The 27687-nt window shown below is 35.2% G+C and overlaps 3 protein-coding genes and 1 long non-coding RNA gene across 8 annotated transcripts in view; 2 read left to right on the plus strand and 2 right to left on the minus strand.

Moving 5' to 3' along the window:
• Positions 1-1470: 1470 nt before the first annotated feature.
• Syt4 (Synaptotagmin 4) lies at positions 1471-9769 on the plus strand. 2 transcript variants are annotated; one of them, XM_034330055.2, is made up of 6 exons: positions 1471-1612; positions 2924-3244; positions 3438-3808; positions 3994-4152; positions 4225-4542; positions 5120-9769. In XM_034330055.2, the coding sequence occupies exons 1-6, from the start codon at positions 1558-1560 to the stop codon at positions 5237-5239; spliced, it is 1344 nt and encodes a 447-aa protein (XP_034185946.1). In that variant the 5' UTR covers positions 1471-1557; the 3' UTR covers positions 5240-9769. The 2 variants fall into 2 exon arrangements, with proteins under 2 accessions (XP_034185946.1, XP_034185948.1); XM_034330057.2 differs by having other exon boundaries at positions 1472-1612; positions 2930-3244.
• The window catches only part of LOC117606971 (uncharacterized), a 107954-nt gene continuing 81870 nt past the window's right edge, over positions 1604-27687 (minus strand). For both annotated transcript variants that reach the window (XR_004582107.2, XR_004582108.2), the window contains exon 5: positions 1604-2417. This is a non-coding gene — a long non-coding RNA (uncharacterized LOC117606971). The remainder of the gene's footprint in view (positions 2418-27687) is intronic.
• Positions 9772-11575, minus strand: LOC117606968 (uncharacterized). Of its 2 annotated transcripts, none has more exons than XM_076690438.1 (5): positions 11227-11575; positions 10870-11114; positions 10620-10793; positions 10354-10543; positions 9772-10244 (listed from the first exon to the last, which is right to left on the minus strand). In XM_076690438.1, the coding sequence occupies exons 2-5, from the start codon at positions 11095-11097 to the stop codon at positions 10042-10044; spliced, it is 795 nt and encodes a 264-aa protein (XP_076546553.1). In that variant the 5' UTR covers positions 11098-11114; positions 11227-11575; the 3' UTR covers positions 9772-10041. The 2 variants fall into 2 exon arrangements, with proteins under 2 accessions (XP_076546553.1, XP_034185957.2); XM_034330066.2 differs by having other exon boundaries at positions 10870-11136.
• LOC117606960 (serine protease inhibitor 88Ea) lies at positions 12276-19272 on the plus strand. Of its 2 annotated transcripts, none has more exons than XM_034330053.2 (4): positions 12276-12415; positions 16579-16926; positions 17445-17820; positions 17905-19272. In XM_034330053.2, the coding sequence occupies exons 1-4, from the start codon at positions 12395-12397 to the stop codon at positions 18504-18506; spliced, it is 1347 nt and encodes a 448-aa protein (XP_034185944.1). In that variant the 5' UTR covers positions 12276-12394; the 3' UTR covers positions 18507-19272. The 2 variants fall into 2 exon arrangements, with proteins under 2 accessions (XP_034185944.1, XP_034185945.1); XM_034330054.2 differs by lacking the exon at positions 12276-12415 and adding an exon at positions 13942-14100.

Raw genomic sequence — 27687 nt, forward strand, 5'->3', positions numbered from 1 at the left:
AAGAGAATGTAGGGATGAAAAGAATGCAGGGATCTAAGGGATGAAGCGATGTAAGTAATGTAGGGATTGAAGGAATGTAGGGATGAAAAGAATGCAGGGATGTAAGGGATGAAGCGATGTAAGGAATGTCGGTATGTAAAGGATGAAAATATGTAAGGAATGTAGAGATATAAGGGATGAAGCGATGTAAGGAATGTAGGGATGAAAAGAATGCAGAGATGTAAGGGATGCAGTGATATAAGGGTGCAGAAACGCAAGAAATACAGGGATATGAGAAGTGCTGTGATGTAAAGGATGCAGGGATACAAAGGATACGAGGATACAGTGATTTGAGAGTAGACCTTGCGAGGTCCATAAAAAGAATGAAAAAAATAAATAACTACACATCACGTGTGCGATATTTTACTGAAATTTATATTCGCGTCAAACATTATAGCGCACGTGTATGCGCCAATAAAAATACGAACTTGTCCAGATAAACGAGAAATAGAGTGTCGTGTCCTCGTATATTTTGCATGAAAATGATCGAATTATCGTAAAAATAGAAACACCTAAGTATATTTTGAAATTGAAAAACTACCATTCTTGTACAGTAAATTTTCTATGAATATTGTAACGATTCATCATGCGAATGTTAATCTATTCGAATAATTAAAAGCTTCCAGGTAATAGGTGAGTCACAGGAGAATTATCTTCTGCATGGTACCCGTAATGTTGATCGATAATTCAAAACGCAACTCGTACTCTATTCTCCTTGAAGCGAAATGAAATAAAAATTCTAAGTTCCCTTTTACTTATTAAGTATTTCAATATCTTCCGCCACTTACACTCTTCTTTTATTTCAAAATAAATTTAAACATGAAATGATTCAAAAATCAATAATAAATTATCATAAAATAATTATAATTGCTATCTCAAAATAATTTAGAAGGAATGATGTTTGATGTACCATGAAAAATCCATTATCACTTGTAATAAAAAGAAAAATTTTAATTTTGGGTTCATCTAAATAATTTACAATTAATAATATAATATGTGCTATGATTCTCAAGCAAAACTGGAAATTACCAAATAAATATTTCGTTATAATTATTTGTCAAGTGACCGCCATTGCCTCTGTTCACCATACAAGGTGTCGCGTCGTTATTTTTCAACGAATACTAGTTTTGGCACACGAGCCAAAGGGTTCACCCATTGGGAGATCGATAACGCATCGATTCGACCGGTGTTGCACCTTTTACCCAAGTGCATCGTTACCTGCGCGAGATCCTTGGGGCGAACCCGCGGGAACACCCCTTTCTTTCGGTGTTGCAACCACCGAACGGGCATTGTCTCCTCGTCGCCGCGCCGTGCTCGTCGTCATCGTCGTTGGTTCCTTTCCAGCGACGCATATTCCGCGCAAGCTCGAAGCCGTTTACTATTGATCGAGCATTTCGTCCGATGGTCGCCTCAGAATACCACGGACGGTCCGCACGCCGTAAATATTCGTTCAGTGCGTCGTGGCCGACTGACTTACGCGGATAAAACCGTTTAAATACGGGGTAAACGTGGCCGAACATGGTCGTAGAAGTGATGGAGGACGGACCTCTTATTGAGATCTCATATTCACACCGTGAGTGTTGTTCACCATCCTCGTTAAATTCATTTCCTTTCATTGCACAATCCTGCCTGACATCGATCCTCTACCATCGACGATTCTAGACACCTTTAACCAACACACTATTCCTTTAAACATATATCACACGATCATATAATTTAGAAAATTATCATTTTTCTTCGTTCGGATGAAAAGAAATGGTGAAACTGTTAGGCTGATGGTAGACAGCTGTTACAGAGGATGTCTCAGTGCAGATGGATCACTCCTGCCAGGAGTGTTTCCATCGTTTCCAATTGTATCTCTCTATATTACTTGCTTCTAATTTTATTTTGTAATTGATATTATTTGTTACATTTATTCGAAATAGAAAATCTAGACGATGGGTTGATTACAGTGACTTGTATATACATATAGTGTGCACGATGGTCGCGTCCATAGTTAACCCAAGCGTTTAAGACCATGTGATATTGAACACTCGACCCTTCGTTTACAGAGCTTCGAATTGGCCGAAACGAGGGTGTTGATTGGCATTTCATTTTATATGTTTCGAGATCGATTTTGTAAATATAGAACTTAAAAGCTTGGGTATCATTCGTAATGTATCAAGTACTTACGTTTTATAACGTCGTAGATTCCAGAGTATTGATACTTTTATTTTAATAACGTCTCGTTTCTTTTTCTTTTCTTTTTGCGTGATCGGTAATCCTAAGTAATTGGAACGTAAAAAGTGACACACAAGTTTGCTCCCCATGATGATTCAGCGTTGACCCAGGGCGCAAAATTAGTCAGCAACAAGTACACCCTCCTTGGCGATTAATTTCTGTAAAAATAAATAATAATATATTAGATGTGTAATATTATGAAATTAACTGCTATTATTATTTTATTTTTAATTACGAGCTTCTTTTATTCAGATATGTTAATTAAAAGTCGCAGTAATTTTACGTCTCAATAAAACGAATGCAAATCTAAGTGTTAATTAAAAGAATTGGAGCGCATACCGTATACATTTTTTACGTGAAATTTTTTTCTCTTTTAATTAACGAAGTCGCTTTTCCCAGAAATTAATATCAAACAAAATTATTCTGAAAAAAGGAGTAATTGTACATCCAGCTTTTTAATATCATAAATTTAGCATACATTTTTAATTGAATGTTTAAAAATTTCAGATTATTTTCAAAGCCAAAATCTAATTTTACATCCTCTTCAAAGAGACAGCCTGTCGTATGTGTTCGATTGAACGAAAGTGTTCTCAAGCGTGTAACTTTAATTATAAATAATCTTAAGACACTCGATAATGAAGGATTGAAAAAGAATAACATGTAGTTTCAGTTTCGACTGAAACTGTGGTCATACTATGCATCAGTTCCGCTTTTCTACTCTGCGCCGTCGCGATGACCTGGTGGCTTTGCCGACGACGTCGCGAGCACACCAAGCTGAATTCCGACAAATCCTTGGCGTTCAGGCCGCCGCACAGGAAGCCGATGGCAGTGAAAAGTCCTGGTAGCACCAGTCACTATTTGAAAAAGAGCCCAAGTCCCACAGGACCCGCCAAAAGTCCCCCTGGCTCTGGTGGACAGACGCCAAGTCCCACTGGTTCTCAATCCTCGAACCCAGGTTCACAGCCCAGGACACCTCAGGGCACAGGTAAACAACTGAAAATTAAAGAAGAACCAAGGGTTAAAGGAATAGAAATGAAATGCTTCAAATACATGTATTTAACCATGATGGTCTTCGAAATTTCCACTTTATAAAATTCAATTCAAAGTCAAATCAACAGTCTCATTTTGTTCCAAATTTTCTTTTCCTAATTAGAGATTGTATGCTTCATCAATAATAGGTACCCCAGCATTGACACCTTCTGGCGACGTTACATTGAGCATTGAAAACGAACGGGACAAAGCGGAAATCGAGAACAACGAGAAAACGGAACGCAAGAAAAATCACGCGAATGAAAATAACAAAGACAACTTGGGTCAATTGGTGTTCAAATTGCGCTACGTGAGCGAGCAAAACGCGCTCAGAGTGACGGTAGTTAATTGCAAAGGATTACCTGTAAGGGAGCAGAATGCCACCAGTGACCCGTACGTGAAATTGAAATTATTACCCGACAAACAGCATCAGGTGAAGACGAGGGTCCTTAGGAACACCAGGGATCCAGTATACGACGAGGATTTCACGTTCTTTGGAATATCGAAGGATCAGCTTCAGGTATCAAAGATTCTTTTCTGTTTCACTTTGAAAATTGAGAAACAAATTCCTTTTCTTTAAGAAACTATCATCAAAATTTTGTTAACGAAAGGGTTATATGTATTTTGAAAGCAGGATAATCAAGTTTACGAAGTATCCAATTGATTGACTGATAAAATGTGCTTCTGTTTTATTATCGTTTGCAGAAAATCAGCCTGCACTTCATAGTGCTAAGCTTCGATAGATACTCTCGGGATGATATTATCGGTGAATTGACTTGCGCATTATCATCGGTGTCCGGTTTGGAGAGCGCTGATAACCAAGAGATATCATTATGTCGAAAAATATGTCCCAGAAGCCTGAAGGTAAGAAATAAAAGAGGATATTTTCTTTTTTTTTTGTAAGAAAAGATACTACGTTAATGTCAATGATTACAGATTCAGTCACAAGGCAGGGGAGAATTGCTAGTTTCCCTTTGCTGGCAACCACTCAACAGCCGATTAACGGTGGTCGTGTTGAAGGCCCAGAATTTACCAAAGATGGATGTAACAGGTCTGGCTGATCCATACGTGAAGATCTATCTTCTATACAATTCTCAACGCATTGCAAAGCAGAAGACGCGTGTGAAGAAACGCACTCTGAGCCCTCTGTTCAATGAATCTTTCGTTTTCGACATACCAAATGGTGCGGATGGTCTTAACAATGTCAGCCTCGAGTTTATGTTGATCGACTGGGATCGAGTTACAAGAAACGAGGTATGTCCATGTAAACATTAATCATAAATTAAATGCTGTTCAATATAAATCAACTTTGAAAAATTTTATTAGAATAATTTAATAATTTTATGTAAAAACAAAAACAGGTGAATATGATCGAATATAAAATTTCATACACTATACTTATACCATTTCCAAATTACGAACGTCGTATGATCGATTTATAAATACAGGGGGTGACATGACCGCAAGTCGTACACTCTCTTTCGTAGCGTGATTTTTCACTATTTCGTTACATAATGCGATGCAAATCACAGTGAAGCATGACTTAATAGAAAAATCAATTGGAGAGTTTTTAACCTACCATTGGTACAGAATTCGTGTTGCACGAATTACATGAAAGTGGGACAGATTTAATCTGTAACACTGGAAAAAAGTTATTAGATCCTTTCGAATGTAATAGTAAATGTTTTTTTCTTAACACCATAAACATAAAATTTTTTCGATGTCTGCATCATTTCAATTTTTTTACAAACGTTTCAAGGTGATGTTTTGGGGTAGAAAGGATTTGTCAGGAAAGGATTTTCAAATTTAATTAGAATCGTACCTTTTTCAGGTGATCGGACGGCTTGAATTCGGCGGTCCAGATTGTCAAGGATCAGCTTTGAATCATTGGAGGGAAGTTTGCAGCTCGCCGCAGAGGCAGATCGCTGAATGGCACAAATTAAGGGAGTAACTGATATTTTCCAGCCCTATCGACTTTCCTGGAATCCCGTCTCCAACTATCCAATAGCCCCACATCCTTCTCCATTGTGAAACCACCGATCCAACCCCTCGAAACCCTACGATGAAGTAGGGTATCTGTTTTGTAAACCTAATACTCGATGTATATTAGGCTTGAAGCGAGTGGCGGCACGTCCACCCGCGATCGATGCAACTGCGGATGCACCGTGATGAGGTCTAGTACAGGGATGAACATCAAGGTAATCTTTTCAAGTAACGTAAGACATTTTAAACCCAAAATTTTTAAGTCACTATTACACTGTGTCATTTGATCACCTCAATTATTAAGGCCCAGGTGTTTACTTAATTGATGAGACCATTCATTTCCTTGATGAATATTGATAATGTAATGTACAAGCGTGTACTGCATACATATCTACATTATAGTTAAAATTTATTTATATAAAAATATACAATTTTCTTTTAAAAATTTGGGTCTAATAGATTCTGATGTTCATTCCTGGTCTAGTCGTTACGTACTGGCCTGAAGCGCGTATGAAGAGTAACTTTGATCGCGAGACAAATTTTTTTTCTTTTTTGTTAAAATTTTGTTTAAACTTCATAAATCGATAGATAGCCGCCATAACCTTAATGATAGTTCCTTCACGCTTCTTACAAAATGGAAGACGAATTCGCTCAAGAAGCGATGGATTATCGAACGACTGCGGATAGATTGGAACGAAGATTAAAGACATGTAGCTGATAAATTGGAAATTTTCATTTAGTTTCTGTAAATGGAACGTTTTGTCAGCCGTTGACTATGTTTCTCGTTGGTTGCAGTAGCAAACGATCGCGGGAGAAACGCATACAAATTGCTTTACAATATAAATATAGTTATTAAGATTTCCGACCAGATGAAAAGGGAGGAGGAAAATAAGGCAGTTAACTAGAAAACAATTGAACGTTTATCGATTGTTTTGTGCGCTATTGTTGCAACACAGGGTTGTGTTTTAATTCTCAACTTAAAAGAAAATTTTTTCCATTTCTAAATGGAAATCTTCTGCTTATGAAATTTTACATGTCTTGAAAAATGATATTAATATTTAATTTGATAATTAAATTTATTTATGTATAGCAGGCATAGCTTTGTAAAATTTTAAAGTCAACAATTGAACGGTTGAAATTTATTTAAACAAATTTATTTTGCACGACCCTGTCAGATCACTAAGACCGTCATTTTTGCTAAAGTTAATGTGAACTAATCGTAAAAAATATCGAGAGTCAAGCGATCCAAATCGTATAAATGCAAGAATCTCTCCTTAGTTCATTAATTAATTTCATGCAAACTTTATTCATAAAGGAAGATTAAATTACTTTTAATTACATATAATTAGCATAGGTTTATGCTAATTTTCTTTGTTAAAACCTTGGAGAGATTCTTGTCAAAACACACACACACATACCACAAGACGTGGAGACGATTCTGGAAACGTCATAAACATCGATTAAGCTTAAAAACAATATTACGATTATTCGTTCCTGTTCCAAAATTTCATAGCTCCACGTCAACTGGCTACATCACAATTACTTCAACAATTAAATAATGAATAAGAAATAAATTGCAATGAAAAAGATCCGATAATCGCTACGTAAATTTTTGTGGTGCATTCAATTAATTACATTAGTACAGTATCGAGCAAAATAGGCTTTCTTAGGAAAAATGGCGATATTAGAGAAGCAGGCAACTGATAGCCGGTTTTCCTCGGAAAATCTATGATAATCGACACTGTACATCATTTCTTACGATTCATTACATTTCTAATAGGTGATCGTATTTTTATTTTCACGCCAATAGCATGGTAATACTGTTTGTGGAACGGGGTCGATGAATTGTGACGTTGTTTTCAAGTGCCAATGGAAACCGCTTCGCGATTGTAAATATGTAATTTACGTTCGAATAGAGATGAAAATACGAATACTTTATTTAGTTACGAACCGTTTGTGGTTTCAATTGCTATTAATGGAAAAAATTAGTACGTACCACTATAGTTTGTGAACAGGATACAACTGCACAGAGTGTAACACGAACAATTGGTATCATCTAATGCCCTTGTCGAAAAGTGTTTTTACAGCGGTAAAAAGGCGAGAGTGAGGTTCTAAACATTTATTTACAGATTCAACGATATCGTTGCTTGTTCTGACGATGATTAGTGTGTTAATGATTTTCGTCTCTAATAATTTTTCTCCGGATCAATAAAACCGTCACTCTCGCTCGGAAAGACTATAATACTGATCGATCATTCATGAAATGATCCTAAGAATATGAAAACTCGTTTTTAAAGGGCGAATATATTACTAACTCTACTTTACACGATTAAATGAAAAATTACACTTCTGCTATTTCGTAGTTTGTTAATGATCATTATTGCTGGATTATTGGCATTACTAATGATTAATGTATGATGAATTTAATTGTGTAAAAAGGGAGGTGATGTCCGAAGGCCCCGTTCGCATTTACCACAATTTTCAGCACTGCGATGATTAACGAATATCAATTAAGTATTATCTTAAGCTAGAAACTTTAAAGTTACTTTAAACTTCAGATAGATAACCTTCAGCACATAGCTTCTACACGCGATCTAAGTAAATGAATATCCGGTTTAAGTGTAAAGTAACTTTAGAATTTTTAATCCTAACCGATCATCGCTAATTGTTATGAAATATTTGCTATGTTCAGGGCTTTTTTTCTGATGGTGTATCCCTACACGATCAAGGTTTTATACAAGAATGTTCCTACGAAATAAATCCATGTAATTCGATTGAAAGGTTATCCTTTGTTACGTAAAATTACAACGCTAAATAATTGAAAATTAACGTTTAGCTGTAAGTTGTTAGAAAACTTATAGTATATTAAAATACAAAATAGATTTGATTAAATTGTTTTAATTGAATTTTGTTGAAATCCAAAATTTAATTGTACCATACATCCTAACACATTCTTGTACATATGCAATTGATAAAATATGTTTATTGTTCTTCGAGTAACACCAATTGAAGTTATTAGTTGACTTTTGAAATAATTATTGAAATTGTAATACAGATCATCGATGATATTGTTAAATCATATCCGACGATTATGTACCTCGTTCAAACATCAATAAACATAAAAAGGAGATTAATTTAAAAAAATAAAGAACCATTGGCAAACTCCAATTTTTAAACTCAGTTTTTCTCTTCAGAAGGAAAGCGCCTGACAAGTAACATAAGTTCGTTGTTGCATTAAATTAAAGTCAATAACCGGTAACATGTAAAGCGATCATTTTATTTTTATTTTATTGCCATTTCCCGTTTCATTACTTTTCTTTTGCGAGCAGGAACTAGAGGTGCTGCAATCGATAATTTACGATTTCTTTGTATTAATTAAATTGTAAAAAATTTGCTACTTGGTTCCTTCTTCCATTGATGATGGCAGCATCTCTAATAAGAACACAAAGGAAATAAGAAAGCTCGATGAATAAGGTTAGGAAAGCAGAAGACGAACTGATTTAAAAATGAAGAAGCAACGACACACATCAGCACCAAAAAACGAAAGTAACCAACAAAATACATCGCGATCTGTCACACAGAAGATTGGAGAAATACACCGAATAGCTAAGTTTACGTACTAACAATAAGTATAGTAGAAAAGAAAGGCGAAAGGAAGCGGAAGATCTGCGTCGTTCTCTATCATCGATGTAGGCGAAGATAAAATATTACATTATACGATCAAAAGTTTCAGGATATTTATTTAATTGCTATACAACTATATAAGAAACGACTATAATAAGTAGTACGTAGAAAGACATCTCGTAAATATCGTCTGTCGTTCTCCTTGAGCTCGTTACCGATCATTTAACGATTTTCGAGATTTATCAGCGCGGAGACAAGTATTTGAGATCGACAGATACTCTGTAACACATTGAACGACGGTATGGAATGCTGGAAAATCACCGTTCTTGACCTCGCATCGTTTCTAGATTTTCATTGATCAAAAATAGATGAACTGCGAGCGCTGGGAAACTTTACTTTTCTTGCAACAATAATTTTTTATCGGAGCTCGTATTTTGTATTACAATGTAGGAGATCTACATTTATGAAATACAAGGAAATTATCTATTTCATCCTTTTAGAACCCTCTCCTGTTTTTCGATAAGAAATAATAGAAATAAAGTTTTCAATAGATTTATGGATTTTGTTTCATTATCAGCATAATATTAGGAATAAACATTAGCATAATAAAAATATAATTTAATATAAAATCTGCTGATACAATTAAAGAACAAAGTACAAATTTAGACGTTTTACATGTACGAGATATTAATACTTTTCTTTGCGAAATAAAATCGTAATTAAGGCAATATTTGTAAATAAAATCTGATCCCTAAGGAATCGGTGCTTTTCACGCATTTCACATATCATGTATGTGTATGAGCACGGCGTGTAGCAACATGCTGTGTACGGTCAGACTGTAAGGCTGTGTGGTCAATAAAATATAAAAATAAAATTATTTAACAGACAATTTCTTTTCATTGAATTTGCCTATCCCTACAATAAAAATTTTTTAATAAATGAAAATGTTGTTTAGAAAATGATAACTTTTAATTTTAGGAAGCCAGAAAAGCTCTGGAAATGGTCCATTGGCCAATTATTTAAAAGTTAGAAATCTATTATTTTGGGAAAATAGCGTTAAAGTAAGCTTAATTTTGAGGATATTAATATTAAAATTAAATTCGACGATTTACCACGTTTTTATAATGATTCAAACGTAAATCTATATCATATCAGTCCTTGTATCGCGTTAAGAACAACGGATTCGCAAGCTTTTGCAGCTTGTCGTGATAAACAAGATCCAATATCTTGAAGACGAGATAATTCCGCTTGTTCTTCTACCAAAGGATATTGTAAACCAATACCAGATTTCGCTGGCTCTGTTAAATGCAATCTGCCTGGCTCCGATTTTTCTTCAGAGCTTAAGAACTCTAAAAAAATTAATTTCTATGAACAAGGCAATCAATCGTTCAATTAATTATCTTTAAAATTCTATAATCCCTAAAATAAACTAACGATTACAATATAATTTGTTATTACTTTTATTCTCAAGTTTCGTAATTTTATATGCTAACTTCCGACGAACTGTTTTTATCTTTTTGATAGTATGTCTTGCCTTCTTCATTTTCTCATTATGATCACCATTTTTCTTCGTTAAATTTTTCTTATTCATTTTTGATTTTTGTCTATTTCTACTCTTTTTAGACGATCTCCTTCTTCTATTATTGATCTATTAAGTTATAAAAAGATATTTGTGTACAGGTCAGTTCTTGCTAATAGAAATTAATTATTTCACACTGACTAACGTGAATGTTTAACCCCATACGACTTAATCTTCTATCTTGAATTCGTTTGTACCGTCGCCAAAGTTTGCTGCAATTTTCAGCTGCACGAAGTAACTTCGTCTTTAATTCTCGATTTGAAATATTATTAAAAGGGGAAACTACCTTTCCCATATTAAAGTCGTCATGTCCTCCACCCTGATTACAAATCATAATGATTATAGATTATAATATCTTTTTTATTATTCTGAAAGCAGATAGTGATGGATTCTACCAATTCAATGAACGTGCAGTCCCAACCAGTTCCATCACGTTGACACTGCATAGCTGCTTTTTCGATTTCTTCAGCAATTTCTGTCCTCATCATACAATAAGTGAGGACCCAATTTCGAGGTATATCAATCACAGGTAAAATTCTCCATACTTTGGCTGTGATATCTTCCAACATTTTGAGAGATGTTTTATTATTAAAAGGCGGATCCTCGGTAGACAATAGTTTCATTTTGGATAACTCTTTCTCTGTGGAATTTCCATGATAATGCTATTAGACAAGGGGAAAAATTATTATGCTCGATAAGTATGTGTAAATAAATTTGAAAAGAATTTGAAGAATGTAATAAATTATAATTACTTGCGACAATTTCGTATGATTGTTGTTCTTCATTGATTTCAATAAACAAGATGCAAGCGTTATGTTACAAATAAAAAGATATTCAATTATTGTTAAGAGTTTTAGCATCGAGAGATTAGGTTTTCTAATTACGCAAAGTTTTTGATCATTTCTTTCATCTTTTTCAGGTTACACAATTGTCACATTAAGAGGTTATTTTTTAATTACCAAATTAAATTCGATAAAACTCATTCGTAGTTTGTGTCAAAAAAGTGACATAATTAATTGAAATAAATTGATCACCGTGATGATAATTACAACAAAGATCCATACAATTATTAGTAAAATGGTAATCATAAAGGACGACAGGTTTTATGTTGAAAAGACACAATTGACAGAATCTATTAACCAACCAAGAAATTTTGTTTAAAATTTATTAGCGAACAGAGGCAGCAAGATTGCCAAAGAGATTCGTAAGAAAGATATAAATTGATTTATTATTTTATTAATTAAAATAACTCAATGAGATCAATTGCAGTTAAGTGTAAATATTTCTTCGTTAAAACACTGATGTAGCATTCTGCGAATCGAGATAAAATACCAGAGGAACTTACAATTTCATAACATGTTTGAAATGTTATCTTATTTTGTTTTTCGTTTCTTAGATTTATTTAATATTTAACATTAAATATGCCTCACTGGAAGCTTCAATAATCAAAATAAATAATAACTTCACAATCCACGTTTAATGAAACGTTTGATTTATATTCCAAAGATCCTAGACTATGATTTATGGGTATACCTACCAAACGAATGAAAATTTCTAAGAATACTCAGATTGTCGACCGCAAAAGATTAAACGATTAACAAAGAATAGTGATTATGAACGTCTGGACGATTGTAAGGAGAAAAATGGCCGAAGAAAACATAATGCTTTAATCGGATGTGTAAATACATGTCGCGATAATTGTGCTCGCTTCTCTGGGATTTTCCCTCCGTTCTATCTTTCGTGTTCAGGTATAAATGCATACGAAAGAGAAATCTGAGGCTGCATTTTCGTTTGGAACTGAATTCAAAAGCATCGAGCTAGAGCAATTGTAATTTTATATGAAAAACTGTAATTAAGTCAAGAAGTTTAACCAATAATTTAGTGTAATTCATCTGGAAAAGCTGTTGATTGGGATCGAAGATGTTCATGGAATATTTACAGGTAAGATCAAGTAAAGTAAAACTTAAAAAATTCATTTAAATTACAATAAAAGATTGTTAATAATATAAAATAGATTAGTCGAATTGTAAATTAGACTATACTTTACGTTTGTTACATACTATAGTTACAGAGCAAGAAATAATTTAATTTCCTCACTTAATTTAGTGAGAAGCAAACCTAAAAACAAGGAGTAGTAATTGCTTAATTAGTTCTGACGAGGCTCAAGATAGATCTCTTGATTGTTCTAGTTATAACCATTTAACCCTTCAACGATTTCGACCCGGTAGATTGATTTCTTTTGGTTAACTTTCTCTGGCTTCTGGCCAACGTTGACAATGGAAAAACTTACTTTCACATATTTGTCATTATACCTGGGTGTCATGGTTTTTCATATTTGCAGAGAGATTGGGTAAAGAAATTTTGTGAAGAAGCGATTTGGTATTTAGAAAACATAGAAACTTGGGAAACGTTGAGAACTTTAAAAATGGGAAAATGGGGAGAACCCCGGAAAATTTAGGATATGAAAGAAAGTCTAAAGATAAAATTAAATTATCTCTGTCTCGCCATTCCTAGGTTGAACAATATTGAATGCAGGTAAAACAAAGTTTAATGGAACAAAGTAAAAAAAGACCAAATACGTTACTTTTTTCTGGAGCTAATTGCAACAGTATTAATCATCAACGATTGCGTGCATACATCACAAAAAATGTTAAAACAACGTATTGTGTTATTTGGACAAAGTTTCACAGGTGGTTTAATGCTTTGAGAATGATTGTATCAGAGTTTTATCTACTAAAAATTTTAAGATTTATTACAGATGACTTCAAAGTAAACCTATAGTTTGGAGTTCCCTGAAACGTCAAAGTTTCGACAGTCAAATATGTGTTTAGGATAAATGTTTTATACTCTGAACTCTTAGGTCTCTTTATATAATAGTCTTTATCTATCATTTTTATCTCAATTACTATTAATTGTGTTTATTCAATGTGTAATATACGTCTCAAAATTTTGTATTAATCCATCGTGTCGAAGTTACGTTCGTCCACATGATACAAATTATTTCTCATAGGAAAATATTTACGAAATTGAAACTCATTCACTAATGAAAGAGAAAATTATCATCACAAATGGTCATAAATTCCTGAATAATTATTTAAATCTCATGGCGTTCAAATATCAATGCTCGCCACTTAATTTTTTCTTTCATAACGCAAAGTAACGGGTTATTGAACGGGAGTCTTCTCTTACGAAGCAGTGAAAATAATAATAAAATGATCTTTTTCAATAACGTTTATTTAACACGTTGAACTGTATCAACGATTTCCAATCGTGACGTGTTTTGTCCCCACCGTCTGTACACGGGATTTCCTGACAATGAAACACATTACAACCGGGCATTTCCAACATCGTAGAAGTAACGACCTATCGTTATGTATGTGTATACTGGTTAGACACTGTGAAAAGGATTCCGTGTTCGATGAATAAATGTGACACTGACTCGTGAGTATGTGAACTCAGAGTGGTGGGGAACAACTGGTCGAGGAGCCAGTTCAAGGCATCCCGGCTCCGCTTTTCACTCAGTATTTCAGTCCAGCTTCGTTGTGAGAAACAATCGGACGTTTTTTCGTTACTTTACAAGAGTTTCACTTGGGTACAACTTCATCTACGAAATGTTTTTTAAACCGGTGAGTGATCATCATTTGGAAGTTGATTAATTAACAAAATTGATAGAATTTTATTTTTATACTTTTAATTGTGATGATAGAATTTTGTTGTTGCAGGTCTAACAATAATAGTAGAATTTTACTACTGTAACTTCAATAATACTAATTAAATTTTATTATTGTAACTCTAATAGTGATTCTAAAATTCCATTGTTGTAGCTCTAATGACAATGTATTGATATTGTTACTTTTTAGTATTTTCTATTATATTATTTCAATAATACTAAATCAAATAAACCTCAGTTAAATTCCAAATATTCTGGTTGTAAATTTTCAATTTACCATCAATAAACGCTCCATATAACGGATGACCCCTGAGGTTCTCACCGCAACCGCGATAACTTATCTCATTGCATACATTTTTCGCACTTTTCCCCGTTTCTGTCTACAAGTTTTTATATTTTTCTCGTCCAATACCTTGTTATATAAAACTGACGACGTTGTTTGCTTAGAATTCCTATCATTCTTCTTCGAATGACGAAGGACAACTCCGAATAGGATTCTCCATTTATTTTTACTTCTTTGGAAAGGTAATAAATCAATGCAACAAGGAAATTGCACTATTTGCAACGATCGCTAACAAAGGACAAATAACGTAGTTCTGGTTTTCAGTCACTACTGATGATAATTTGTGTTTAATTCTGTTATGTTTGGACATCAGTTTATTGATTACATATGCAGTACGTGTTCCGTTTGCTATACCGCACACGTACCCGAACAAAGAATTTATTTGTGATTCGTTGTGTGTTTTCGTTGGCATTGATAGATTTTTAAAGCCATTTCGTGAATTCTTATATATTCGCAAAATTGTGAATAAATTGTAGTCGTCGCTGGGTTAAAAATACTTTCAAATTCAATTTTTAATTTGTGACAGAGGTGATGAGGTATTGTTGTTGAAATGTAGTGATTAGGAAAAAGGTAGAAAAATTAATTAACAAGAGAAGATAATTATGAAACTACGTGTCGTTATTCGAAAGTCTTCGTTCAATAAGCTATTTCCTGACAAAGATGTCATTGGAAATATGAAAATAGAGTGAAATTGATGGCTGTCAAAGGAGGAACTGAAAAGTTGCATACGAAATTACGTAAAATCCCTGGCTACTGTTTACATAAATAGAAACTGAAACGGGATAATCAGACGACTTTTCCACGTGCGAAATTGTCACATCAGAAACAAACATACAGGTGTGGTGTTTTCTCTCACTTTCGTCATACGATACTCGTCATACGTTAATTTCAGACAAGAAAGCCGGACTCTATGATGTCACGGTTTGTTCGTTGCTTTCACTCGTACGCTCGTTTGCTTCTCTTTCGTCCCACATTCGTACACTTTTCACTAATTTCACGATTACATCGTCAAACCCCATTTTTTCAGCATTTGCTTTCGTACTATAAATATTTTATTAATCAGTAACAATTTAGTAAAAAATAAAGTGAATTTACTAATACGATGACAAATATTTTAACGATAGTATACATTTTTAATTTGTGGGAAATTCTATATAGGGAATTCTAATTCCATTCTTTACCTCTACAAAGATTAGAAAACTGGTCTAAGCCAAAATACATGTATCTAATGCCTCTAAAATTGCAAAATAGCTAGTAAGTAATCAGACCGTGACTCCTACACGAAATTCTTCCCATGCTTAGAACAGAAATGTCACAGATACGGATGACGTGTAAAGTGATTTATTTTTTGATATCACGTTGACCTCGTCCACACTGATTTAGAAATTCGCATTAAAATTATATGTTAAGGTCATGGCCAGGCAAATTTATAAAAAGAAACTGAATATATCTGCGAGATGTTAATACAGAATGAAACTGCTTTCTTTTTGTGCCTGTTCTTCTTTTTTTTTCACTTCTCATCTCCGGTAAAATATTGCTTTCTCTTAGCATCATCGTGAAAGTACCTTCCTTGAAATATTTTTATCCAATCAAAAGTATACTTACATCACAATAAAAGGACTGAAGCTTTTAAACTGGAGCCTTATACTTCTTGGACAAGGACAGATTGCGCGTTTAGATTTCGTTTTACACGGTCAGTTGCATGGCTAAACTGTAATCATGAAATAGGCTTGAAATGTCGTTCACTTGGGAAATTTCGCAACGACACAGGAAATTACTTGAGACGTCCGCAAATGTTTTCGTAAGGTGTAATTTAAGTTTGCGCAATCAATGCACGCGTTGCACTCACAGTCAACATGCCTCGGGTCACGCACGTTTTAGTTTCACGTTTCACGTTTGATTTACGATCATTTTTCTTTCCTTCTGTCGTTTATCCGCCCATTAGGTATAAAACATTCTGTAGCATTCAATTTCTATATATTCGGTACCTAATTTGAATTGTTATTTTTATCGATGACTAAACACGGCATGACAATAGAATTGTGAGAACTATGCTTCTTTAAATATCTTAATTCATTATTATCTTTCCAGTTAACGTCGGCGTTAGCAGCGGTGTTCTTGTTAAACACCGTCTCAGCACAATGTCTCACCGGAAACGACAATCCTCCGACCATGAACGCAAAGTCGAGGGAGGGAGTGACCGATTCTCGTTTCGGTTTCGCCCTCGACACCCTGAAGAAAACGGTGCAAATCGAGCCGAGTGACAATATCTTCTACAGTCCTCACAGTCTTCATCAAGCATTGACCTTGGCGTACTTCGGTGCTCGAGGCACCACCGAGGAATCCTTGAGGAAAGCTTTGCATATACCAATCGATCTCTCCAAGGTCGATGTGCAGAGATACTATGCCTTCGAGAACTCCGTTAAACAAAGCTCAGAGGTGAGAAGACTTCGGATTGCATCATTATCGTTCGAGTTAACAAGTATTCCAAGGCAATCCACATGATCGCGATATTTGGCCGGATGTCCAATTATTTTTTCCTTTTTTGCTTTCATCAGTCGAGTCAAATGGAGTCAGAGATATTTTGGTACCATAAACTTTTGGAAATTGAAAATAGAAATTATTTAATTCTTATAATTAATTGATAATTTGTATCATTTATCATTCTAAAGTCATTCAAGTCTAAAATTACAGTAATGTTTTCCAGACACTCTGTAATAAAGTTTCTTATGTAATTTTTTTTTTCTAGTATCGACCATGTTACTCTTAACAGTTCAGTTTTCTGTGCATGAATATGCAATACGATATCCATTTATCATTTATTCATTCATTCAAAATTTCATTCAAAAATAATCATTTGTTTGGTTCAAAAGCAAGATGACTTCAGTTTCTTTTCATCGATTCGCAAAAATACATACAGTAAAATTCATCTTTTTTTTTTTTATATCTATGTTTAGAACAATGGATCGGCTGATTATGAATATAGATCAGCAAATAGATTATGGATATCAAACGCGAGAAAAGTACGAGAATGTATGCTGGATCTGTTCGGCGATCAATTGGAGAAAACCGATTTCCGTACAAACCCTGGCGCTGTACGCGATCATATCAATGAATGGGTCAGTAACATGACGAAAGGACATATTCGTGATCTTCTCTCTTCCGATAGTGTCACCGAAGACACTGACTTAGTATTAGCCAATGCAGTTTACTTCAAAGGACCCTGGTTGAGTCGTTTCGATGTGGCTAATTCTAAGAAGGACCTCTTTTATACTTCCGGTTCGCAGCATTCCATGGCTACGTTCATGCGACAAGAAGGAAACTTCAACCATGGTAAGTTCAGAATTATAGATTGTTTCAAGCATACGTAAAGCTAGAGCGTCTTTTCCATTTTCAAAAATTGTGTACCTTTTCCAGTGATTTCCGAAGTGCTCGGCGCCCACGTGTTAGAGTTGCCTTACAAAGGCGAGCAAGTATCGATGTTCGTCCTGCTCCCTCCGTTCGCTACCGCAAGATCCATGGACGATAAACAGAAATCGAACGAGCGAGATGGAGTACGTCAGCTGATCGAACGCATTTCAACCGAGGCAGGATCCGCGGAACTTCGCGACCTTTTGGATTCCGGTATCCCTCCTCAACAAGTCGAAGTCATTCTACCACGATTCGAAGTAGAAAAGGAACTTCCGTTGGGAACGTTGTTGCACGCAATCGGCGCAGGCGAATTATTGATGCCCAACATGGCAAATCTTCGTGGTTTTGTCGAAGACGGTGAAACGCCCTTGTCTCTTGGTGATGCTGTGCATCGGGCACGCATCGAAGTCACCGAGGAGGGTACCACAGCAGCAGCCGCTACTGCTCTCTACACCTTCCGTTCTGGTCGGCCATTGCAACCGGCCGTTTTCGATGCCAATCATCCGTTCGTTTACCTAATTTATGATAAACCAATGCGTACCATTCTTTTCAGCGGAGTTTTCCGCACTCCCAATGCCCCACAGAATACGGCTGAGAATTCCGCCTAAACTCGTTCTTTTTTTTTTTATTTGTTTTGAGCGGGTTTCGTTTTAGTAATTTGGGCTGCATTGGTAGAGTGCGTCTAGTAATTCTAATAGTAATATTCTTCTATTACTTCACTATACTAGTGCTACTCTACAACTTTACCAATGTTTCCTAAATTTCACCCTTGAACGGCGGAGTCTGGGTCAATCGAGACACAAACTTATAAAATTTGTACAAGGATATTAAATTGAAATTAAAAGTACAATTTGTTAATGAAAGGATTTAATATATTGGAAGCATTAATTTTAAGGGAACAGTGTGAAATTTAGACAATGATAATAATATGTAGTGCAAAATTGAATTAGAATTAGGGGTCTCCCTATGGTCCGCCATTCAAGGGTTAATGAACGAGTGAGATTTGAATGTATGCGAGAGTTGTTCGTTGTGTTTTTTATCTTATAGAAAGAGAATAATTAGGTACTTTTCGCAGAGTATTAATTTTAAGTGTAAAATTAAAATTCTGTTGTCACACGTAATGACTAATTCAGAAGTTTTTCAGATAATTATGAGAACATTCATTAGTGCTATGCGAGAAACCAAATGTGTGTGAGTTTCGTGATATTTCTGGCCGTGTGTAAACATTTGAGTGCCGATAAGGATCATCCAATGATCGTATTTAATTTTCATCGAGTGAGAAGAAAAATTCTAATTTGTATCGCTTACTATAATTTATTCTTGTTATATACGTCAAAACAAAAAACACGAAGAAAAGGATAAGTATTATGTCAAGTTTTTCTATACTCAAACAGTCTAATCAAAATTTTTCAATTTCAAAACATAAATGGCTGTTAACCATTTTATAAAATATACCATAGTAATTTAGTATTCTTTTATATTTTCAATATACGTTTTGTTTAACGAACGTAAGAACTGTTATCGTTAGAATAATATTTGTTTATGCAGGAATTTATTTATTTCTAATGGGTAACATATGTACGGTGCGTATTGAAAGTAATAAATAATCACCAATACTCTACTAAAAATCGTCTGTAAAATACTTATTCATTTACGACCACACTATAACTCTGAACCTAATTGAAGACCCTTAGAAGTTAGAAAAGTTTAGGTGTCCTTTAAGGACTGAAGACACATAATGGGAGGATCCTCCCTCTAAACTCTGAACCTACTCTTAGCCAGAGGATTTCACGTCTTTGTTATATGGGAGTTAGGGGTATATCTACTGGCTCGACTAATTACCCAATGCAAACTCGGCCTAATAGTAGATAAAGAAGGAATCCATGTTCGCCTTCTGTTACCTCGATACCTCAGCTTTTCCAAGCATCGTGTTCTCTCGGCTCTCGGTTCCATTCACTGGCGCTGACGTCACTTGTAAACTGTCGAGGATCCCGGATAAGACGCGTGTACAAGCGACCGTTAGCCGATAGCATCCGCAAAACTCGATCCCCCAGCAGAATCTGGAATCTGGTTGCGTCACGCGCCGATACAAACGAACAGGCACACGAACACGTGCACGAGGAAGCCGCTCCGCTTGCCAACACCAGGGATCATCTCGAGAGGAGTCCTGGCTGTCTGCCAGTCCTTGACGCAGACCTCGATCCACGCGAAAGATGAGCGAACTCGAGATCCGTGAGAGATCTACGTCTCGTATATATACTTCCTCGACTTCTCTAACCAGTTTGATGATCGTTTGAAACGGTATTGCGTTTGCTAGATGGAATCTTCCTTGATCGATCTCTGGGCGCTTAATCATTTTTAGAAGTACACACCAGCATTTTCTTGCTTTATCACTAAGCAGATGGTCTCTATTTCAATGATATATGCACTCAGGATTGGATGATGTATGTGTTTGGATGAATTGTTGGACGAGTACTTGCGAGAAAGTCGAAGCTGCGGTTCCATCTGGCGGCGAGCTCCGGTACTACCACCATAACTCTACGGTTCCTCTTCCTAATAGATTTTCTCCCATTCTTTTTTCATCTCAAACTCCATTATCTTAATCGTCCTTGGACTTTAAAATCGTACGATTTCCGTGCAAACTCACGTGACACCATTCCTCAAGTTTTTAGCAACTTCAGGTAGCAACAATAGAGATCTCTCACCCACACCGTATCGTGTAAGGTTTATGAATAATTTCACGCGATCTAGAGTTTCGATAGGACTCGATTTGAAAAAGCATCCGTTCTAACGATCGGCAGATAAAATTCTAACGGAGCCTCGCCACGTTGATCGGGCAACCTTGACAATCTCAGCATAAACGTGGAAACATTGTTAAGGTTTCCCTCGATACTTTCACTTTCCTTCCTCCTTTTTCGCGGCAAGTGCATAGGCCCGTTGCAAACACGTGATTTTACGTTAACGGTACTATCCGACAGTTTCGTACCTCAGATCGAAATTGATACGAAGAAACGTTGATCCGCTGGTGATCCATTTTACGATGAATGGATGAATTTCAATATTGTACATGTCATTTGAAAGGGCCATTTTTAGGCAAATTTTATCGCAAAAAGGTCCAAATTTATTCTATGTACAATAGCAAGGTGCCTCATGATTAATAAATGGCAATTCTCGATTATCAAGGCCAGGAAGCACCAGAAATATTCGCGCATCCTTGTTGGTTTCGCGCGGGCCCAGTTTCCCATGAAGTTGCACGGGTTTCCTTGGCGAGTCGAAATTCTAGCTTGTCCAGGTATCGTATTCATAAGGCACGTATATTAATGGACGTACGGCACGGTGTTACGCCGGTGCACGTGCAACACATAAACCACTTCCTTGACAAGACCCAGTTTCGACGTCTCTCCGCCGTGTGTACGTATACACGTACGTCGGTGCTTAATTATACCAAAGGAGCACTTACACGGATGCGAGAAGACGATAAAAAAACACACGCACTTCCTTTTCAGTTTATTATTGATCGCTGGGTAATTGGAACGGCGTATTTTACTCTCCATCTTGCTTCATTTTCGTTTTGACCAATGTTGTTATTATATGTTGCAAAGCAAATTTCCTTCCATTCATCAATACCGTAAAATGGTACTTAAACAAATTTTGTACCATTTTTTTCTCTTTTATTGTGAAAGCAGAAGACGATAGAAATGTCACAGTTGGCCGGTCAATAAAAAGGCGACAAAATTGTCGAAAAATACCGAGGCAGTAATAAATCAACGCAACCCTTTTCACGCAACCTGCAATTTAGTCTCACTCTTAAACTGTCCATTACGCCGCGTTCCATCCTGTCGATTTCAATATCTTTCCTGCGGATTTTAGTATTCAGCAAGCGTAATGGATGTACTTCGCAGTTAAGTGTTTACGACTTTTATTAATGCGGCGAAGATTCGAGGGAGCTTGTGAAAATTCGTTGAAGTTATAATTCGAGGAATGCTTTTTGAAAGTTACTGATATAAAAGTTTCAAGAACCGTATGAAATACTAAAACGAATAAATTAAATGATTCGTACAAAAAACCGATATGATAAACAATTTGCTAAAGTGTCAAAAGAGAGAATCGTTATTAAAATAATTACTGATTTCGATATTTTTTATTATAAAACCAGTAACTGCTAGTTTCGCTCCAATAGATGCAATACTTGTTCAGAGATACGCATAATCTGATATAGTTTCTCGGCGGAAATAAGCTTCAGCTGTCGAGAAATTGTTCGAACAGAAGGCGAAGAGCCAACATCAAGATAATAATGCTGATAATAGACGTTCGAATGCTTGCTTCTCGATGATAAGTAAATGTATGCCTTTAACAGATGTTCCTCTAATGATAGTCGGGCAACACGGTTCAAAGTAAATTCGTTCGTTTTTTCTAATTACACGTTCGTTTACGAACTCACGCTTGTTCGCGATCCGGTCAAACTGATAGAGTCTTTAGACCGTGTTGAATATCTATTTATAAATAGATGATCCGACTTGATAATTTTTTCTAATTTTCTAATAATTAGATAAATCAAATGTTACGTTAAGATTTGAAATAAAGGTATTTTATTATTATTCTTACTGTTACTAATAATAATAATTGCGTTTCTATTTAACTAACTTCCCGTCCCCGTATCATCTATTGCGAATAGATATTTATTGTCCGTCGTCATTTGGTGATTTCATAAATCCAATGGCGGTGTTTTATCACCTGTTGTCGGCTAACCGCGAGCATTAGCGATCGGTCGCGGTCCGTTTTTTAGATCCACACAGATAAGCCGACTTTTTTGTTTCGCACTGGTTAGATTTGCATTTAGAACAGAAACCGTGATACGCCGTGCAACGACAAACTCTGTTGGCCATTTATCGGCCTGCCACCCTGCCACGGCTACCGAGAACTGGTAGGTACATACATACCTCCTGTATCCACCTGTGTAATTACGTTCGCACACCGTCAAGCAGCGTACGTGTCGGTTGTAAATTTTTAACATTTTATAATTGCACGCTTGCAACGAGCACACACATGACCAATCTAATGTTGCATTTAACGTGACAGCCTTCCTCTCGACAAGTTTGCACGTCCGCGGAAAACCTTGATCCGATATCATTGTGATTTGATCGTGGAGTTAATGACTGATAATAGAGATACAGTAGGAGTCTTGAATTTTCTAATCGAAATTTTTGCAATTTGAAAAATTATATTTAATAAAGTATTATGTTGCTACTATTGGCATAACTAAAAATATGCAAATAATTGTTACACTATTTAATGTGTTGAATTAAAATAAATTTCAAGATATGAATCGCCCATCATTAAATTATTCATTTTGCAAATTAAATGGTTTACAATCTCTTGGAGATCTGGGCTATGTTAATGTACGCTTTCTCTAATTTCGTTCGAGGAATCTCTTCTTTTCTAAGTCAATTACCTCAACTATCTTTTTATTTTTGATTTCCTATTGTAATTTTATAATTGTTACAATCATTAGATTTCAATTTGAAACGCGAGTTAAAGTTCTCAATCACCTGTGATGTTTAATTATCTAGATGTTTTATGAAAATTAATGCCCATAAAATTTGTAATTTTAAATTGAAACAAAATTTCACTATCAAAATACTTTAATATAACGATTTGATATTAAGTTACAATAAGAACCTTTCTTTCTAATACTGTAACATTAGCAGAATATTAATTACAAGTGTACCATGAAACCTAAGTATTTCTAGATTCAATTAACATTGACAATGTATACCTTCTGTACTTTCTTGCTTAACTTATTTGCTCCTTTTTGAGAAAGCGGTACAGTGTTCTAAATAGGATGGTAATTTGTAGAAGTCATGAGAGCAAGACAGATGAAGAATGAAGAAGGAACTTTGTAGCTCCATTGTTGTAATTTTTAGGGCTCTATATTGCTTGATACCGTTTCGTGTTATCACGGACAAATTAATTTCCTAGTCTGGCTAGCTATTTACAAAGCTGTCAGTTTAGCAAAAAAATATTAATTTCAACTGGTAAAAATAATTGTGTTTCACAAAGTTTTTTTAATTTTAAACAGGTGATTACCCCCATCGCGCCCTTCGGATCCGCCCCCCGATTAGAGAGGGTTAAAGTATCAATTTTTTTTTATTCACGATGACCACCGTTATTCCGAATATCATCTTCCTAATAAATATACGTACACCGAGTAATTACGTTCGTGAGCAGGCAACAGGGCCACTAGATTGCACATTGGAGCTGATGGAAGAAGAATATTGAATTTTAATTCCATTTAATTCCGGACCACGGGTAAATTGTAATTAGTGTTACGGTACTCTGCCACAATGCATCGCGAAGAAGTTATTCAAGCATATTCCATGGATGGTTACGGACATACCATGGTTGACAATTAGAATTTTTTCGTCTGTTGCCAATTAGCCTTGGCTATATGGTTTCTTGATTATACGTCAGGTAATTATCGAAGATATAATAGTATAAGTGAACCTGTCGGTGGAACCGTGAGTCAAGGGTCATCAAGATGAACAATTCTGATTTAATGGAATTTTCTTAAGATTTCCAATGAAGGAAGACGAGAGGAAAATGGAGACTGTTGAAACGTGAATTTTAAGAAAAATACAATTTCTATTCAGTTTAGGAGAAGCAATCTGAGTGATAGAAATTCTGATGGGCGTTTATTGCGATGATACGAAGGTGGAGTAGCGATTATCTGGAAACGGAACTGCGAATAAATAATAACCTAGTTGCAAGTTGGCCGTGGAAATCAACCTTATTTCCTCTTATCTCGATGTAACGTCTCGAAGATGGGCTGCAGGTTATAACTCAGCCGTCAAACAAACGATATTCGTTGTTGAAGAACGTCGAAATACCGCTTACTTGCAATTCGACTCGATGTTATTTTTTCCATCGACTTGAAACGTAGTTTGCAATTCATTCCCCCTAGACGTGTACTATTATTGATTTCTATAATATTTCATCTCGGAAATGTGGGATGGTTATGCATGAATACGACTGTAGATAGTGGTTCTTTAATAAAATATTGGGTCACTTGGTTGTTCTTATTTAACAATTAAAATCTACGGAAATGTGGTAATTAAAAATTTTGCTAATATTAACGTTGCTATTATTATTAATGAAATATTATAATATTTCTATATAATTTCTAAACAATTTAACAAATAACGATATTAATATTCCTCCCATTATTAAAACATTTTATCCACCACGATTAAGTTCTCCAGAAAATAACATGAATTAATGATACAATTAACGTAAAATTTAGATACTGTTGCAGGTCCTTCATTTCCAAGAACCAATAATATTCCAAGATTCCGAAAGCAATTAAATTCCTAAAAGTTTCCAAGAGTTTCAAGAATTTGTGGCTTCAAATATTACAGCGATTAACTTGCTTAAAGATTCGCAACAGAGAGATAGCACCGAATACCAATCAGCCGACTTGTACTCAAACATTTCCACCCCACTCCATGATGATTCAACTTTTTATTTCACTATCGAATCTCATTTTAATAATAATCATCATCGCTGCCACGCGAACTCGTTTTCTCGTTCCGACCAAAGAAACTTTTTCACGCCAATTATCGCGTTTCTCTTCAGCAATTAGTATCCTCCTGTTCGCTACAGCCGTGACCAATATAACGTTCGATTTATATCAATATTCCTCATTCGACTAAAGACAAAAGAAAGATTATCACCGTTAGAATTCACATTCAACGGTTCCGTGAATTAACGTACCGATTAATAATTTACAATTTTTTTACAAACACGCCTGACGGTGAATTGCTGGTAATTTTAAAATATATTCGATCGATGATGTTCAACACGTTTTATTACACTGTGATATCTATAGTGAATGGTTTGAAGTGATTAAGTATCGGAAGTATATCATTACGTTATCGATTTTTATTGATAGAATTGATTTTTAATAGTAGGTATAATTTCATCAAAGAATTTCCATGTAATATATTATTAAAATTTTTACGTATCTCCAATTTCTAATTAAACCAAATAAGGTTATTCTTATAATAGAAACTATGAATGGTCCACAATTACAATTGTCGTGTATCTGGGTTGTAATTGAATTTCGAAAGTCTGGCCACCGGTCAAACTTTTTTTCCTTCACCTGTAATTGTCGAGATTCGTGGAAATTACGTGAACCAGGGAAGGAAAAAGAAGAAGTTGGTCTGTTATAGCTTCGAGAACCACGACAAACAGTTTTTGACGCGCATGGCTGCTCTTTGAACCGCGTCACGATTCTTTTATAATAGAGAACATTCGAAAGAAGTAGCATAACTCTAAAATAGGCGATTTTACGATAAATAATAAATCTGAGTTATGAAATAAATTTTCCGCGTAAATCATTAAGAGATAATCAATTAAATCTGTTTCGAAAATAATAAGAATATATTATACCTCATCTGTTTCGATAAATAAATTAGCATTGATATTATAATACCGATTGGTGTACAAATAATTTTGACAGGGGAAGTACGCTGTTAAAATAAGAAACCATAACAGGGAGTGAAAGTGATGCGAACATTTATTGGCAAGAAACAGATAAATGAGGGCGATTAGTATTACGGTGGATGTTGAAGAGACCAAACATTTCTGGGTCTTGGCTTTCTCTTTTTTCAGTCTTGCTTCGCTGATTTACAAACTCGTTGCAATTATACTTCCTCGCATATTTCAATATTAACAATGAGAAAAAATTCTGGTAAAAGTCGAACGAGGTATGCATATATGAGGCTTAATAATGTGGTCTATAAATTTGGCGTAATTTTAATTTAATCTTTTTTTTTCAATTATTGAAAAATTTCTATGATACCATCTCTATGATAATCTATCACATCGTATTTCTTAATAATTATTCAGAGTTTTCAGGGAAAGCTTCAATCAACAAACTAGTCACGGTTCATCCTCGATCGCGCATAATCACCATTAATTATCTACTATTAGTTACCATTCGGTCGTCTATTATTATCGAAACGGCGCCGTTTGCGATCCCGTTAGAGCAACGTCTTCATCTGAAAATTTTGTGCGTCCTTCGAGCGGGTTCACCGACTCGGTTCCGCTTCTTCGAGTTAGACACGCGATTCGTCACACCATGGGCTCTGATTTAAGAAAAGTAGCTGAATTTGATTGAAATTTAACCAGGAAGTGATTGAAAAAAAAAAAGCGAAATGAAATTAGGCTGACTTTGCAAAAAATTGACTGTTATTTCTCAATTAAACCTTTCGCTACTATAGTCATTCGATACAAAGAATTTATTTATCAAAATCATGAAATGGAAATAAAAAGAAATATGTCTCGTTGCAGCAGAGGCAACCGTGTCGAAAGGGTTAAATCGCCAACGCGTTTCGCCAACACGCTTCTATTTCTTATCATTATTATCGTAACTGCTCTAGCAATCTACGACAACGGGGCGAACACTGGGGCCAGGCTGTCGTAAATTCTACACCGGCTCGTAACAGTCGGTGATTTGTCGTCCCTTTTATAATTATATTAGAATTTATATTCGGCTCGCCGTGTTCCAAGTTGTCAGCTTCCTCGTAAAATTGGTGAAGCATAATTTCTGGGGCATAGGATCTATTTAACGGCATAGAATATTGTTGATGCTATTGATAAGGATACAATAGTAATGAATATCGTTTCTAAGAAATATTAAATTTTTGTAAAGACAAATATTCTAAATATTTTTTTTTTTTTTTTCTTTTATATCTGTACCTACTAAATCAATATTAATTGATGGTTCAA

Source organism: Osmia lignaria, chromosome 2, assembly GCF_051020975.1.
Source record: "Osmia lignaria lignaria isolate PbOS001 chromosome 2, iyOsmLign1, whole genome shotgun sequence".
NCBI lineage: Eukaryota > Metazoa > Arthropoda > Insecta > Hymenoptera > Megachilidae > Osmia > Osmia lignaria.

Excerpts from the sequence above, each read along its gene's own strand:
- Syt4 (XM_034330055.2), top strand. The coding sequence starts at position 1,558 with ATGGTCGTAGAAGTGATGGAGGACGGACCTCTTATTGAGATCTCATAT. Across the intron at positions 1,613-2,923 it reads TGAGATCTCATATTCACACC|TTTCAGTTTCGACTGAAACT; the intron begins GTGAGTGTTGTT and ends AATAACATGTAG. Across the intron at positions 3,245-3,437 it reads CAGGACACCTCAGGGCACAG|GTACCCCAGCATTGACACCT; the intron begins GTAAACAACTGA and ends CATCAATAATAG.
- LOC117606968 (XM_034330066.2), bottom strand. The coding sequence starts at position 11,334 with ATGCTAAAACTCTTAACAATAATTGAATATCTTTTTATTTGTAACATA. Across the intron at positions 11,137-11,226 it reads ATCATACGAAATTGTCGCAA|CATTATCATGGAAATTCCAC; the intron begins GTAATTATAATT and ends CTTGTCTAATAG. Across the intron at positions 10,794-10,869 it reads ACTGCACGTTCATTGAATTG|GGTGGAGGACATGACGACTT; the intron begins GTAGAATCCATC and ends ATTTGTAATCAG.
- LOC117606960 (XM_034330053.2), top strand. The coding sequence starts at position 12,395 with ATGTTCATGGAATATTTACAG. Across the intron at positions 12,416-16,578 it reads TGTTCATGGAATATTTACAG|TTAACGTCGGCGTTAGCAGC; the intron begins GTAAGATCAAGT and ends TTATCTTTCCAG. Across the intron at positions 17,821-17,904 it reads AGAAGGAAACTTCAACCATG|TGATTTCCGAAGTGCTCGGC; the intron begins GTAAGTTCAGAA and ends TACCTTTTCCAG.